The 15,018-nt window shown below is 32.6% G+C and overlaps 2 protein-coding genes and 1 pseudogene across 2 annotated transcripts; 2 read left to right on the forward strand and 1 right to left on the reverse strand.

Moving 5' to 3' along the window:
* Positions 1-2,240: 2,240 nt before the first annotated feature.
* On the forward strand, positions 2,241-4,192 carry LOC105633313 (uncharacterized). Its single transcript, XM_012215881.4, has one exon. It carries the CDS (start codon positions 2,678-2,680, stop codon positions 4,004-4,006), a length of 1,329 nt encoding a protein of 442 aa, XP_012071271.1. The 5' UTR covers positions 2,241-2,677; the 3' UTR covers positions 4,007-4,192.
* Positions 4,193-6,519: 2,327 nt separating this feature from the next.
* LOC149495069 (uncharacterized) lies at positions 6,520-7,136 on the reverse strand (annotated as a pseudogene).
* A 3,860-nt stretch (positions 7,137-10,996) lies between these two features.
* PMP (putative type 1 membrane protein) lies at positions 10,997-14,909 on the forward strand. The gene is made up of 11 exons (XM_020678892.3): positions 10,997-11,174; positions 11,301-11,387; positions 11,882-11,977; positions 12,073-12,148; positions 12,238-12,327; positions 12,450-12,520; positions 12,623-12,730; positions 12,838-12,975; positions 13,554-13,659; positions 14,003-14,217; positions 14,456-14,909. Exons 1-11 carry the CDS (start codon positions 11,106-11,108, stop codon positions 14,522-14,524), a joined length of 1,125 nt encoding a protein of 374 aa, XP_020534551.1. The 5' UTR covers positions 10,997-11,105; the 3' UTR covers positions 14,525-14,909.
* Positions 14,910-15,018: the final 109 nt, after the last annotated feature.

The raw sequence follows: 15,018 nt of genomic DNA on the forward strand, positions 1-15,018 counted from the left end.
ATTTTTATTTTGTATATTTCTTTTAAAATTTAATATTGAATATTTAAACTTATTATTCTTTTTATATTGCTATTTTGTTTCAATTTTAATTATATCTACTGAATTTTAAATCTCTAAAAACACTGTATTTTTCAACCCACTAAATTAGAAACTAAGAATTTTAGTTTGTCATGTTTATTTTAAAAACCTCGAATTGTCCCCATCATTTTTTTTTTATTTTTTTCTCTTTCTACCCAAATTATATATTTTTAAAAATTTAATTTAATCAAAATTAATTATCACTAATACAAAATACTCTATGTTATTTTGATGACTAACTTTTCCCATAATTTATTATACATTTTTCTTATACTGAGAACCTAATTAAACAAATAGTAATTCAATTAAAATTTAGAAACTAAATAGTTAATTTTTTTTGTTAATTGTAATTATATATGAGTAATTTAAGTTTAGAACTTGTCACAGCAAGTGTTGATAGGTTCATTTTTCTATATCTCAATCTCCGTTTGTTTTCCTAAAATGACTCATAGGAAAATATTTTCCACAATTTCCGTTATTTAGGGTGTTTAGGAAAATAAGTTAATGGAAAATATTTTTTTGATCAAAGAAAAATTAAGTCATTTTTTAAGGAAAATAATTTCTCATTTTCGAGAGAGAAAAATATTTTTCGAAAATTGACAAACTTTATAGATCTATATTTTTAATTTATTAATCATTATAATCACTACCACCGGTCATCATTTATCACTAACTACTACCACTAGCTACCACCACCAGTCAACGATGGATTTCATAATATATATATATATATATATATATTTTTTTTTCATTATTTTCATATTAACAATAAAAATTTTAAATTATAAAATTTCTATTAATATTAATATTTTTTATTATTTTACGAGATAAGATTTTAATATTTTTAATTAATTTTTAATATTACAATCAAACAATAAAAAATAATTTATTTAAAAATATTTTTAAGCAAATTATTTTACTGAAAATTTTTTTAATTGAATAAACTGATTGTTACGTACATGGGTCATGTGTTCACGTGCATGAATCTTATCATAGAGTCTGCCATTGCAGTTGCTTAATTGGTACTACTTGGTTCTTGCTCATGCGTTGCACTACAGAACGGGCCTGCCACTGCTGCAAATTTCAAGAGAGAAGACCACAAATAAATGGCGACAGTTTGTTAACCTCGGTTTCGTAAATTGTTTTTTTTTTCCCCATATATTTGATGTAAACCAATTTCTTTTTGAACTGTAGAGCTTAAATTTTTTTTTTTTTTTTTATCATCTTCCTTATATCAAAATTATGTTTTCATTTTTTACAAGAGTAAAAATTTATTTACCGCCACAATAAATATATATGCTGGTGTTTTTAATTCCTTTTATATATATCCTGACAAGGTAATGTAAAATGAGTAATACATAGAATTGGAAATGTAGAAATAATAAAATCCAAAAGGTCGATTATAATTATTGAAAATGACATGGATGGGTCATTTTCTCCATCTTAAATGCCCTAATTAATTACCCTCCTCTTTTTTTTTTTTTAACTGCCACAAAATAGTGTTTATGGTACATTTTGCATTCACGAGGGTTCGCGTAAATTATACGTTGAGATGATAACGAAACAGCTAGTGTGCCCATTGCATTGAAGATGGAGATTAACTAATTAATTTTGATATTAGTGACTTCTTAAAAATATTTATGATTTATATAATATTAGAATATATTGATCTTACAAAAGAATTTGTTTAGTAAATTTGAAAATAATGAATGAGGAGGATATAATTGTCTAAAAAAAATAATAATAAAAACAATAACAACAATAGATAATTTTTTAACTATAATTATAATTGACTGATTTTATAAAAATTAATATACACCTAACACAGCTATAGTGTTTTTCTTATAATTAAAATTATTATTTGTATAATAAATAAATATTCTGACAATTGAATAATCTTTTTTAGCATTAAATTGTCCACTCTTGGAACAAAATAATTACTCAACCAATTAATATATTTTTATACTAATATCAACCTTTAAATTAAAAAATGAATGCCAATTGGTCTGGTTGGTGGAGAGTAACACATCGAGTTCAAAATTATACATTCAAAATTAATTTTTAGTAAATTCTCAACCTTTCATTTAGAAAAAGAAATTATATCGAAATCTTTATTTTTGGATAGCTAATTTGGGGCTACATGGATGGGCATGCAACAGAGATATACACAAGCATCCATCATTGAATGGAAAGCTAAGCCTTTTTAAAACTTTCAACCTCATCTGCAACTGCAAATTGGCAAACTCAATGATCAACTTTTACGAGTTGACTCCATCTTTTGAAAAAGAAATTTATTGAAGAAACCCCAAAAGTCAAAAACCCTAATCTTCCGAAAGCATCATCATCATATAAGTTCATAACAATGCCTTCAATGCAAGAACCTGTGAGCCTGTTGACAGGTTGGACCAATAAATTTCTTGTCCATTGGCAGATGAGCCTCATTTACTCATGCAGATATGACAGTTGAGTCGATTTTCAGTGACTTATAGGAGAAATATGTTCTAAGCTATTTCTCAGCTTATAAATATGTGTCCTACACTCTTATTACACCACTGCTCAGTTAGCTTTGCTTGCTAGCTATAGATTGTTTAAGCAAGCAATGGGTACTGCCATTAATCATATTTGTGTTTTGGGAGCTATCTTGTTGTGTCATTTCCTTGTGAGTGCTGTTTTTGTATTGGCTGATCGTGTTAATGTTGATGATAAGGATGATAAGCATTTGCTGTTTCATCGCCCTTTGTTGGGAGGAGGTTTAGGTCATGGCATTTATAAGAAGGGTTTTAAACATGGTGGTCTCGGTGGTGGTATAGGAGGTGGAGCAGGTGGTGGGTTTGGAGGTGGTGCAGGAGGTGGTTTTGGTGGTGGAGCTGGGGGTGGTTTTGGTGGTGGAGCTGGTGGCGGGCTAGGTGGAGGTGGGGGTCTTGGTGGTGGTGCAGGTGGAGGTTTAGGTGGTGGTGGTGGGCTTGGTGGCGGCGCTGGTGGAGGTTTGGGTGGTGGCATTGGTCACGGAGGTGGTTTAGGTGGTGGCATTGGTCACGGAGGTGGTTTAGGGGGTGGCATTGGGCATGGAGGTGGTCTAGGCGGTGGTGGTGGACTAGGAGGGGGAGCTGGAGGAGGTTTGGGTGGCGGACATGGCGGGGGTCTTGGAGGTGGCGGTGGACTAGGTGGCGGACATGGTGGAGGTCTTGGAGGTGGTGGTGGGCTAGGTGGCGGACATGGTGGGGGTCTTGGAGGTGGCGGAGGACTAGGTGGCGGACATGGTGGTGGACTTGGAGGTGGTGGCGGACTAGGTGGTGGACATGGTGGTGGTCTAGGAGGAGGAGCTGGAGGAGGTTTAGGTGGTGGACATGGTGGAGGTCTTGGAGGTGGTGGTGGAATAGGAGGGGGAGCTGGTGGAGGCTTGGGTGGTGGACATGGTGGTGGTCTTGGAGGAGGAGCTGGAGGAGGCTTAGGTGGTGGACATGGTGGAGGTCTTGGAGGTGGTGGTGGACTAGGAGGGGGAGCGGGCGGAGGCTTGGGTGGTGGACATGGTGGTGGTCTTGGAGGTGGTGGCGGACTAGGTGGCGGACATGGTGGTGGTCTTGGAGGAGGAGCTGGAGGAGGTTTAGGTGGTGGACATGGTGGAGGTCTTGGTGGAGGAGGTGGACTTGGAGGGGGTGGTGGTGTTGGTGGAGGTGCAGGAGGTGGCTTTGGTGGCGGTGCAGGTGGCGGTGGAGGGCTAGGAGGTGGTGCTGGCGGCGGAGGAGGATTTGGTGGAGGTGGGGGTGCCGGAGGAGGATTTGGAGCTGGTGGAGGTTTTGGCAAAGGTGGTGCTATTGGTGGTGGAGCAGGTGGAGGTGGCGGTGGAGGTGGTGGGTTTGGGGGAGGCTTTGGTGCTGGTGGTGGCGCAGGGTTTGGTGCTGGAGGTGGATTTGGTGGTGGACACTAAATTAAGCTGATGCTGAGATTAGCAAGCCGAGAAGTAGAAGAATGAAATATACATATGTTGCGTACTCTACCCCATATCAGTAATGTGTGTCAGTGTCACTAATTGGATATGCTTTCTTGTATCATTTGTTTTTTTCTTTTATCCAAATATAAAATTAATTAATCAACAATTAAAAAATTATAATCACCGCTGATGAGGCTGATTAACAAATCAAAGCTTAAACTAATGGTGTTTTATTTTGGTTTTTTTAATTGTTATTTCGCCCATGCATGCAAAAACTTGTAAACATATCCAATTAGTGTACGTCTCCTCCTTGAGAACTCCATATATGTTCATTTTGGTGTACCAAAATGAAATCATTCTACTCCCTAATGAACTGACACTCATTAAATTTTAGGTTTGAACCACATAGTTGAGTATTAAAAACTCTCACCAACCCACAAATAATAATGCATGTATTGAAGATTTCGGACAGTGGAAAAACCGGTGCATTTAAACGATGTCTGATCATCCAATTTCAACCATTTCTTAGTTTGCAGGTATTGTCGTTGGGCCCAGATGTTCAAAACTTAATAATTTGTTAATTATCCAACTTAACTAAATGGATTAAAGGGAAGCATTGATTATATCAGAGGCCAAAAGATGATATGCTTCATTAATGAATTCCTCAATTTAGAAACGGAATTGTATGTTTGACGTACATGAACAAGTTTGCCAATATGGAATTTGAGATTGAAAATCAATTATTATTCAGCTAAATTTGATTAAGGATTTTCTTATAGAAATTGTAAGCAAATTTAGCAAAACAAATGAACGACAGAGGATTCCAAGGGGCTCAAGTATTTTTCATTTGAAAGGCCCAGTCATAGCCCATTAAGACTTTTCCCTTGCTCCAATGGACGAAAGAGGATTTTTTTTTTTTTTTTTTTTAAATTAGTTTATGAACATGATAATTTTTTGTTCTATATATAGTTTGTTATTGAATTTTTCTTAGGATACATAATAAATTTCTTGAAGGAGAATGTGACTAGCTTATGATAATGACTAGCTTAATCTGGAAAATTGGATGCCAGAAGGGCTTTTACAGCTGCTTAGCAGAGAACATTATTCCTTCGATTTCAAGTAATGTGAGAAATTTCAATACATGTAATATTGGATTAAAAAGAAAGGAAAAAGACTTGCCTAGATCATGGACCAAGTAAATAAAATTCAAATTTTCTAACAAGTGTTTTGACTTTTTTTTTTTTTTTTTCAAGTGTATGGAAATACTCTCGTTGAAATACTATCATTTGAAATTCAGGATTTTCTAAATTGAAAATACTGTCGTATCAATTTACATTTTAATTTGTAAATTGTACATATTCTACACAATTTTATTTTTTATTTTTTATTTTTTTATTTTTGAGAGAACACAAACATAACACAATATATCACACATTTTTCATGGAAACAAATTCTGACATAACATACTAACTTATGTAACTCATACCTGCATACATTTTTAATAAATATAATTTTATAAATAAAATGTTAAACAAATCATATTAAAAAAAATAAAAAATGCAAATCAGTTGTTAATTTATATTTAATAATAAAATTTATAATTATTATGAAATAATTGAGCTTTTCGGAATTTTTTTTCCTGATTAGGAAAAAGTGAGGGCGATTGAACGATGGGTGAGCCCAATCACTGTCGTTTCTACTATTATGATTATCGAATCGTATCTTACGACTTTTTTTGTGTGTCAGCTCCCTCGTGTTTTGTGCTTTTAACGGGACAAATGCAAGAATGAATGGCTTCTAAATAATGTCATAAGCATAAAACCAAAGAGTACTCGCTCCTAAGAGTTCTTTACGTATGACATCTCTGACATTATTCATCTCATTTCCTTTCAGTTTCTGGGTTTCACTCACTAATTAATTTCCACAAACTAAATTCATAATTAATCAATTAATTATATTATATAAAACTATTTTTATAATGTTTAGTAATAATTTTTAAAAGTTAAGATAAAATTTTGTTAATAATTATAACGCTTAGCTTTTAACGTTTTATAAAAAGTTATTCTAACAGCTAATTAAACACTACTAAAATAGCTAACAACTATCAAAACCGTTAATTTTGACAAACAAACCCTAAGCATGATCGTGCACTATTTAGTACTTCATGTATAATTTAGAATTTAAACTGTAAAGTTCCGTTACATTACATTCTATTACGATGTACTAACTGAAGTCATCATTAATCCCTTGTTTGTATTGTAAAAATAAGAGTTCTCGGTCGAATTATTTTGTAACATAAAGGGAAAAGATCAACTTAATGTGTAACTCGGCCAATTTTACTCTAACAAAGATAAAATAAAATGGAAGAAATTGGCTATGTATATATATGCACATAAAAATATATAATTTTTTCTTTTTTTTGAGAATATATTATACATCAATGGCATAAAAATTATAATTAACAATATATATAAAATCACACAAACATGCATACAAAGAAAGAAAAGAAGTTAAGAAATGAAATATTAATTTACTTGCTATTCACATATACTACTTCTAGTGAAGCAAAAAAGAAAACATCTAAAAAGAGTGATGGATAGAAAAATGATAGCAAGAACCATTGGACCACAATCAATTAATAACTTTGATAGTACTGAAAACGAACCCTCTTTCTTACTAGTTTGATTCTGGATTTGGACCGCTAGGTACTTCATGGGCAGCTGCTTTAAACTCTTCGCCTGAACTGCTCGCACCACCAGAACCAGAAATTCTAGTGGTAGAAGCGTCTGGTGTGTGTAACTCTGTGCTATTTGGTGAAGCAGAAGCCATGGATTTCTTGGGGAAGTCGCTAATAGGACGACCAAGAAGAGGAACAACCAGGAAAAGAAAGCCAAGAAACAAGAACAGAGCTTGAAGTCTGAAACTTACTGTTGAAATTTCACATGCCATGAAATTAGTAATTATAAACCTCCCCCCCAGTAATCCACAAGGGATTAATATCCATGAACCAGTTGAAACTCCAATAATAATTAATTAGAAGAAATATTGGGGAAAAGAAAGAGTAGAGAAAGAAAGAAAGAAAGAAAATAAGGTTGCAGTTGCAGATGGAAAGGAACTTGTAAAATTTCAAGGCAGATGCTTTTAGGAAGTTATATATGCCAAGGTTGGTATAAATGTTTTTATACGTGATGCCATTATTACCCTTGTTCTTCTTTTTAAATTTCAATTTTAACTATATATGGTTACAGATAAGCCAATACATTATTGTGCAATTATGTGATACAAGAAAATTGACCAATGAAAAAGTTTGCTTCCAGACTGTGGTGCATATCTGTATGGTATTATGTGCTAATTATCATTAACAATACTAAATTTATGATTAAACATAATTCATCTATATTGAAATTTAAAAAAATTAAAATGAAAAATTTTGATAAACTTTACGGTAATTTCAATTAAAATTTAAATTTTTTGTAAAAAAATTATAAATCATTGTCTTTCTTTAAAGAAAAAAAGAATCCGGAAAGAGAAAAAGAAGAGTTGGTGGAATGAGAACGAGGTGGATGACTTCTTGCAGCCGGGCTGGTTGTGATCAAGAAATCTTTTTTCATTGACTTGTAAAACCATTTGAAAATTACAAGGCATTGTTCAATCCATTTAGCCTTTTTATCAAAATTTTAGTTAAAGAAAAGCATCACACACACACATATATATATATATATACTGCTTTCCTGTGCTTTGTGAAAATCCGGGATTGTCTCCATGATCAGATGCAGATGGGTCCCTACTTTCTTTATACATACTCCTTCAATATGACCTTAAATTATTGGGATTGGATCATCATAAATAAATTGCATCTCTTCACTAATTTTATTTATAAAATTAAAGATTTAAAATTTAAAAGTACCATTATTAAAATTTTTTTTTTTTGCTTAAAAGATGATATTTGTGATCATCGGGAGAAAAATATGAATAAAATAGTAATCTTATTTTTTTTTTTTAAAAAAAAAAATTGATTAACTTGGTGATGAGTGTCGAAGATTTTATCCATATATTAAAGTAGTTTTTGCAATTAATTCTTTTCAATTTCCTTTAGAAAATGAAATAAAATCTTCTCGATGCAATGGTGGTCGATTGACGATTGATCGATGGTGACCAGAGAATACTTTATTGTCTGTGGGCTACAGTGACAACTGACTACTGATTTGCCGTTAAAAATAAAATAAAATATTATAATTAAAGAAAAGAAAACGGAAACGTATCCATGCATGGCAAAAAGCAATATGTTTTTCACGTAAGGCTTTCACACACGTATGTATATATATGTATATATATGTCGATGATTGCTTTCTAATTTCTAATTCAATGGTAGTCGTTACCCATATGGCTTTCATTTTTCTACCATTTCCCATTTTGAAGGTGGCAAGTCACCTCTGCAACAATAACTTCCTTGTCGTCTTCTTTGCCATCTCAGTTTCAATTTTTGAACAATTACGTATTAATTATGCAATTAATATGTATTTACAAAGATATGTTCACAAAATTATTTATTTATACTATAAAAGATTTATTATAGTTTTTTTTTTAAATATATAGTTTTTTTTTTAAATATATAGTTAGGAGTACCATAGAGTTAACTTGAACATACCAAGACAAAGTTATTTTCCTATATTTAATATATATATATATATATATATATATATATATTGATTTGGTGCATTTAATTTAAAAATATTATTCTTGAGGCAGTTTTTAATGTCATCGAACTCTGGTTGTTGATAAGAAAACAACTCTATGTACTAATTGAATCGTGTAATCAGTTATATAGTTAAAATTATTAATTTTTTTCTAATTCAGTTTCTTTTTTAATTTAGTCTGAGGATTAATCAAAATGCTGATCTTTTATTATATTATGGTTGGTCAAAATGTTCATAAGCTTGAAAGCTACTAAACAGAAAAAAAAAAAAAAAAAGCAAATTGCAAGTTTAGAACATCTTTTGATGCATTTACCTAATTTTCCACAAACGTTAATTTATCTTTTTAAGGAAATAATCGTTTTTTCTGGTTTTAGGTTTTCAATAATTTATTACAGGACCTAAGTTCTTTAAATTATCTAATCTTGGAATAGCTTTATATACGAATTTATCCAAGATATTATATGCAATAACATGTTGATGGATCAGGCATTCAAATATTTAGCATGTGCATTAAAGTAATCATCCTCAGAAAAATTTTAAAATTTTTACACAAATGATCAAATCGTAGAATTGAATGATTGATATAAACCAAATGAAAAGACTACAACATAAATAGAAAAAGGGAATTCTTTGTCCATTTAATGTTAAGGCAACTAGCAATGTTTTGGTATAAATCTTTAAGTGGAAATCTTTTTTTTTTTTTTTTTTTTTAATATAAATTACTGCATGATAAAAAGGTTTCTTGGGAAAGGACATAAAAGCATGCCAGAATGGTAGGGCAAACAAAAAGAATACATACTAAGAGATCTTCATAATTTTTTTTTTATCATTTTAGGAGTATTGTCAACTTTTTTGGTTAATGCTTGTCAATTTATGTTATTTCATGTTTGTGCTTTTTTTTTTTTTTTCATCAAAATAATTCTGATGCTCATGTGATGTCATCTTTTGGCTTTTGTGTTAATTTCAAAATAAGCCTACTAAATTGAGCACAGTGGTTAAATAATTTAATTAAAAAAAAACCATCAAACATATCAAACATAAAAAAATGTTTGTCATTTTTATATCTATTGTAAATACTTATTGATGTATAACCCAAATGAAGTAGCTCAGTGGTAAAAAGTACTTGCGGGATTGATCAGTCTAACTTAGATGAGGTTCAATCATCCGTAATGCAAATTCTCTTGGATCAGTCCCTTCGCACTGCGAACGAGTGAGAATTAATCAGATTTACCGTGGATTGTAAAAACGGACACGAACTTAAATACCTCGTGAAAATATAAAAAAATATTTATTCACTTATCATTTCATTCTTTACAAATAAATCGAGTGCAACAAAGTATCATACTTTTTGACATTGGTTTGATAGAATGATGTTCGAATTGAACTGAGTTGGAACTTAATTTCAAATTTATAATTTTTTTTAAACTTAATTTCTTTAGTTTTTAAGCGAGATAGAACTTATATAGGAACTTATTCAACTTATTAAAATTATAATTTTGATATATTTTATTGCTTTTTCTATTTAATAATATTATTTTACCTTAAAATTGCATATTCATATCGACTCTATGTACTAAAATTTTATTTATATTTAATTTAATTTTTATTTCATAAAAAATTTTACAAAATATAAACACAATTATTTTTATAATATTACTCTATTAATCACTTTTAAATTAAGCTATTTATAAGCTTTTGAGTCAAGTTTATATATAATCTAACTTATTCATGAAAAATAATGAAATTTTAATTTATATTTTAAATTTAATTTATTTTCATTAACAAATGTGTTTCGAGATTTTTTTTATGTAAACTACCAATATTCGGATTTTATTACTAGGGACCGCTTATCCAACTCAGAATTTTAGTCACAGTTAAAACTCATCGCCTCTCTGCAGATGCGTTAAGTAAGGATCGAACTCAAAACTCTTCCCACATGTTCAGTTTGCGTTGCTAACTTAACCTCAGCCGTTTCAAGATTTTATCGAGTACAACCTCAGCCAAATTCAAGTGGCTTCAATAATCCTATTTCGGACCAATGTATATACACAATTAAAACTTAACATGCAAAACCACTGGTGTTCATGCAGGCCTATCATTTTTGTCCGTTGGATCTATTGGCAGACATTTTGATCTCATTGTTTCCATTGGGCTTATAGACGTTTTATCCATTGGCAGACATTTCGACTCTTCTTACGCAGTTTATCGACTTGAAAAGTCCAAAACAACTTGGCCCATGTCCACGGTCTGAAGTCCTAAAAATCACGTCGTTTGGGGCACTGCGGATAAACGGCGTCGGTTTTGCTTTTACGGACTAACGAAACTTCGACTCGTCCTCTCCATTATAGTTATCTATGTCCTGAAACCACAGATCTCTCCCCTCTCTACATCGGTGGACAATGGAATTTCGTTTACGCAGCGTTTTCCATCTTCTTATAGTCTCGTCTCTTCTCTGCACACTAGCTAGGGTACATACTTCTGCGCTCTTGCTCTCTTTATGAATCGTATGGATGGATACATGTTTGTGTAGCTTAATTTATATCTCGCTTGATCGGGTGATTTTGTGGCTTGATTTGGTTGATTGTGGATTCCAGGCCGAAACTACCGGTTCAGTTTTCTTCATCGATGGCCAGAATCACCAGTATCTTAGGAAGCCATTATCTACAAACGATGTCGTCCAGGTTCATTTGTTTAACTTATACAAATCATACAATTTTCTAATTCGACTCCTTGGATGAAAAATTTTAATTGATTTTTTCCTAAGTTTATGGAAGTTTTTATTTCTTTTCATCGATCACCATGATTTTAGGAGGTTATTTGAGTGTGTTTAAATTATTTGTACTGAGAAATGGTGGTTTTTTCATTCGCATTAGACATGACTTATTGGAATTTCTCTGCTGGAAGTAAGATGAAGTTGAATAGTAAAAGATGAGATTCAAATTTGCATTATCTCTTGCCACCTTTGCTGCTACTGTGGTCCGGGGGCTGATGGGTTGGGGTTGTTTTGCCATGATATGTCATTTGGTCTTAATGTATGAAGAAAGTTACCTATTTTGTTGGACTGGACTATTTACATCTTGATTTTGTTGATACACAAAGCAGTTTTCTCCTGGGCTGCCTTTCACGTATTTAGTTTGTTTTTTGCTCTCCCTTATAGCTATTTTTTCACTTTCAGTCTCATTCCATGTCGCCTCTGGAAGTCGGTGCTGCTGTGTCTGTCTTGCTTGGTTTTCAACCTCCTACCACACTTTCAGCTGCTGGTTCATCCAAGGTCCTTGCAATGATGAGTTCTGCAAAATTAATTTGTTTTAGATCCTTTTTATATTTAATTCTGGGATTGTGACAATTTTACTGCTTTTTCTGTAGTTGAATGAGGTTCTCATGCCCAATCCATTTGATAGACCTCGTGCTGTTTTTGTGCTGGAAGTCACAGGAGTAAATGGTGACTGCACTTCAATTTTGAAATGAACCATAATCTGAACTCTTAATTGTTTTATCTATTTAGCATTTACGGATTTATTTAATATGCAGATATGGTTAATCCAGAAAATGCCTTGTTTACTAATGCCTTTGAAAGCAAGGTCATTCTTGGTTCGGGTAAAGCACAAATTGAACTGCCAGGTACGTGCCCTTTATTAGACTGCGAGCCACAGCTTACAGTTATCTGTACATGAATATGACTATTGTTGCATGAATGAGTAACTTCTCGTGAATGTATTTTTGTCTTATGAAATCTGTTGCAGATGAGGAAGTCTCTGTGGTTTCATTAGTTGAAAAATTATCAGATTGCACAGACAAGGAACTAAGTGATTTGGTTAGTATTGACTTGTATTTATCTTGTATAGCTAGTGACATTTGTCCTAGTCTCTTCTCATTCATAGATCATCTCTTGACTTCGGCACTGTTTATTATTTAGGCATCTTGGTTGGGTGGATCATATATTACTGATGCCTTCGGACCATTGAATGGAGAGTTGATCATCCCCTTGGCTGGTGGTGCTAATGTGAATCTTGACATGTCAAAGGTAGTTTATTTATCATTTCTTATGGCTTCATTGAATTCGAGATTAAAACTTTTAGTTTTATAATTCTCAAAATTTGTATTGGAAACTTACATTTTTATTCTTTACAGAAATTAGATAAGGAATTTATAGCAAGTCTCTTGGCTTTGTTCCACAATAGTAGAAGAGCAATAGAATTGCATGAAGACCTGTCACAAGTTGCTCAAGGACCTGCAGAGTTAATAATGGGTAGTTTTGATGGCATTAAGGTGATGGCATTAACTTTGACATATGATGTTTCAAATGTGTGAAATTGCAATTTTATCTGTTAATAATAGGTTGCTTTAAGCAAGTATTGTGTTAGTAGAGATTACCTTTCTATTCCTAAATTTGAAGGAACAAAGACTGCTGTGAATGGTGCAAGTTCATTAATGAGGTCAAGAATGAGTAAATGCTTATTTTCATATTTGTGTTTTCCTACTCTGGTTTTCAGAGGGTCTTTGAGTACATGTTTAAAATGGCTGGAACGATGTAATGGATAATGGGACTCTTCAGCCTTTCTGGGTTTATCAGAACTTTTCAGGTTTCACGATTGGCATGCCTTTGATTACTGAATTATGTTGGTTTTCATAATGGTGAAATTTTATGCGAACTATTTCTTCTTGCATTAATTTTTAATTTATATAATTTGGAATGTCAAGAATATATCGAGTTGTGTTGGTTTTGTTTTGTCTTTTTCCCAAACTTGAAAAACTAAAAATTGCGCTGTTTCTTTATCTAAACTTTCAAGATATAGTTTCATATATTATCTATTAAGTCCATCACTTATTTATTTATATTACTACAGGCTTTGGAAGGGCAATATGGACAAGGAGTTGTTGTTCAGCAAAGGATGGAGCTATTGCTTGCTACATTGTCTAAAATGCTTGATTCCTTCCAAGTAGCATACAAAGGTAGGTTGTCATTCTTTTCAGTATGAGCTTTTTCTTATGCTAAAACATTGTCATTGTCCATCCTGAATATGTGAGAAGAGAAACCTTGTTTACCTGAATAGCATTTGCATCCATTGAACACACCATAAGTTCTCTTCCTATGTATGACAAGTTTGAGGTTTTTTTAATTAGAGAAATATATGCAATTTGAAACTGATCTTGTGGCTTGTGATGCATTCTGCAAATAATTTAAATTTCAAGTTACAACTCTTTCTTCATATTTACAGCCGATTTTTGTGATTAAAATATACTGCTGTTAGTAATATTGCTATTGCTTGACTATGGCAATAATGGTGATTGACAGGTCAAATTGTTGGAATTATCATCTGTAATGATGCATCCTCTTCAGAATCAGAAATGATGTTGAATGTCATTTTGAATTCTCGGCCATCTGCACGTTGGTTGGCTGAGGTAAAAGGATCAAATGCAACTAATGCAACCCTTGTGGAAGTGGCCTTGGTAAGGAAGACCCTAGCTTGGTTGACGGGGATTATTCTCATCATTTCTACTCTATTAGGGGTAAGATTATCTAATTTAAACTTGACATGGTATCTTTAGTTTTCAAATTATACTAAATTTTAGAAATTTGTAATTTCTTATGACTTTGGCTGTTATCTTCATTGTGAGTACTTGTGCGTGTGCACATGCACACCCACCCCACCCCTTATCCATGGATCTAAAAGGTTTTTAGGCTCATTCATAGAGTTGCTGTGGCAAAATGCACACCTTTTCTCAGTTTCTCTATTCTTTTCTGCAGATATACCTGCTGCTCAATATGCCCCTCACGAGGGACACCCTTCTCTACTCTAATGTCAAGCTTGACTAAACTGAGAGGAAGTTGATGTATCTTTCTGCTGCTAGAAGTTCAGGATGGCATTCCGGTTTTTGTGAATGAGTTATTCTTAGATTTTTTTTTTTTTTTTTTTTTTTTTTCAAATTACCAATGGCTATTTAAATTGTTATGGAACCTGCTCAACACCTGCTCCTTGAGTAGGTCATTCTGGCAAATCGGGAATTGATAGCTGGTTTACACAATATAAGGGAGTCACCGGTTGATGCCGGGTAGTTTCAGATGTGCTTTGGGGGCATGGGGAAGTGAAATGATGATTGTGCAACAATTTATAGTTGGCGGTTTAAGTAAATTGTTATATTGTGTATTTGTTGAATAATACTCTGACATGGAATAAAGAAAATCTCATTGTATGTATAAATTATAGTCTAGTTAGGCTATGCACTGGCTTGCATTGGTGGTGATACAGTTTATTTAATTAGGGAAGAAAACTAATTTAAGATTTTTATGGTTAAAATATACGAAATTTT

This window comes from Jatropha curcas, chromosome 7, assembly GCF_041381405.1.
Source record: "Jatropha curcas cultivar XTBG-Jc1 chromosome 7, XTBG_Jcur_1.0, whole genome shotgun sequence".
NCBI classification, from domain to species: domain Eukaryota; kingdom Viridiplantae; phylum Streptophyta; class Magnoliopsida; order Malpighiales; family Euphorbiaceae; genus Jatropha; species Jatropha curcas.

Bases quoted from the DNA above. Each gene is read 5' to 3' on its own strand.
- LOC105633313 (XM_012215881.4), top strand. From the start codon at position 2,678: ATGGGTACTGCCATTAATCATATTTGTGTTTTGGGAGCTATCTTGTTG.
- PMP (XM_020678892.3), top strand. From the start codon at position 11,106: ATGGAATTTCGTTTACGCAGCGTTTTCCATCTTCTTATAGTCTCGTCT. The intron at 12,149-12,237 runs GTGACTGCACTT...TTTAATATGCAG, and splicing joins GGAAGTCACAGGAGTAAATG to ATATGGTTAATCCAGAAAAT. The intron at 12,731-12,837 runs GTAGTTTATTTA...TATTCTTTACAG, and splicing joins TGAATCTTGACATGTCAAAG to AAATTAGATAAGGAATTTAT.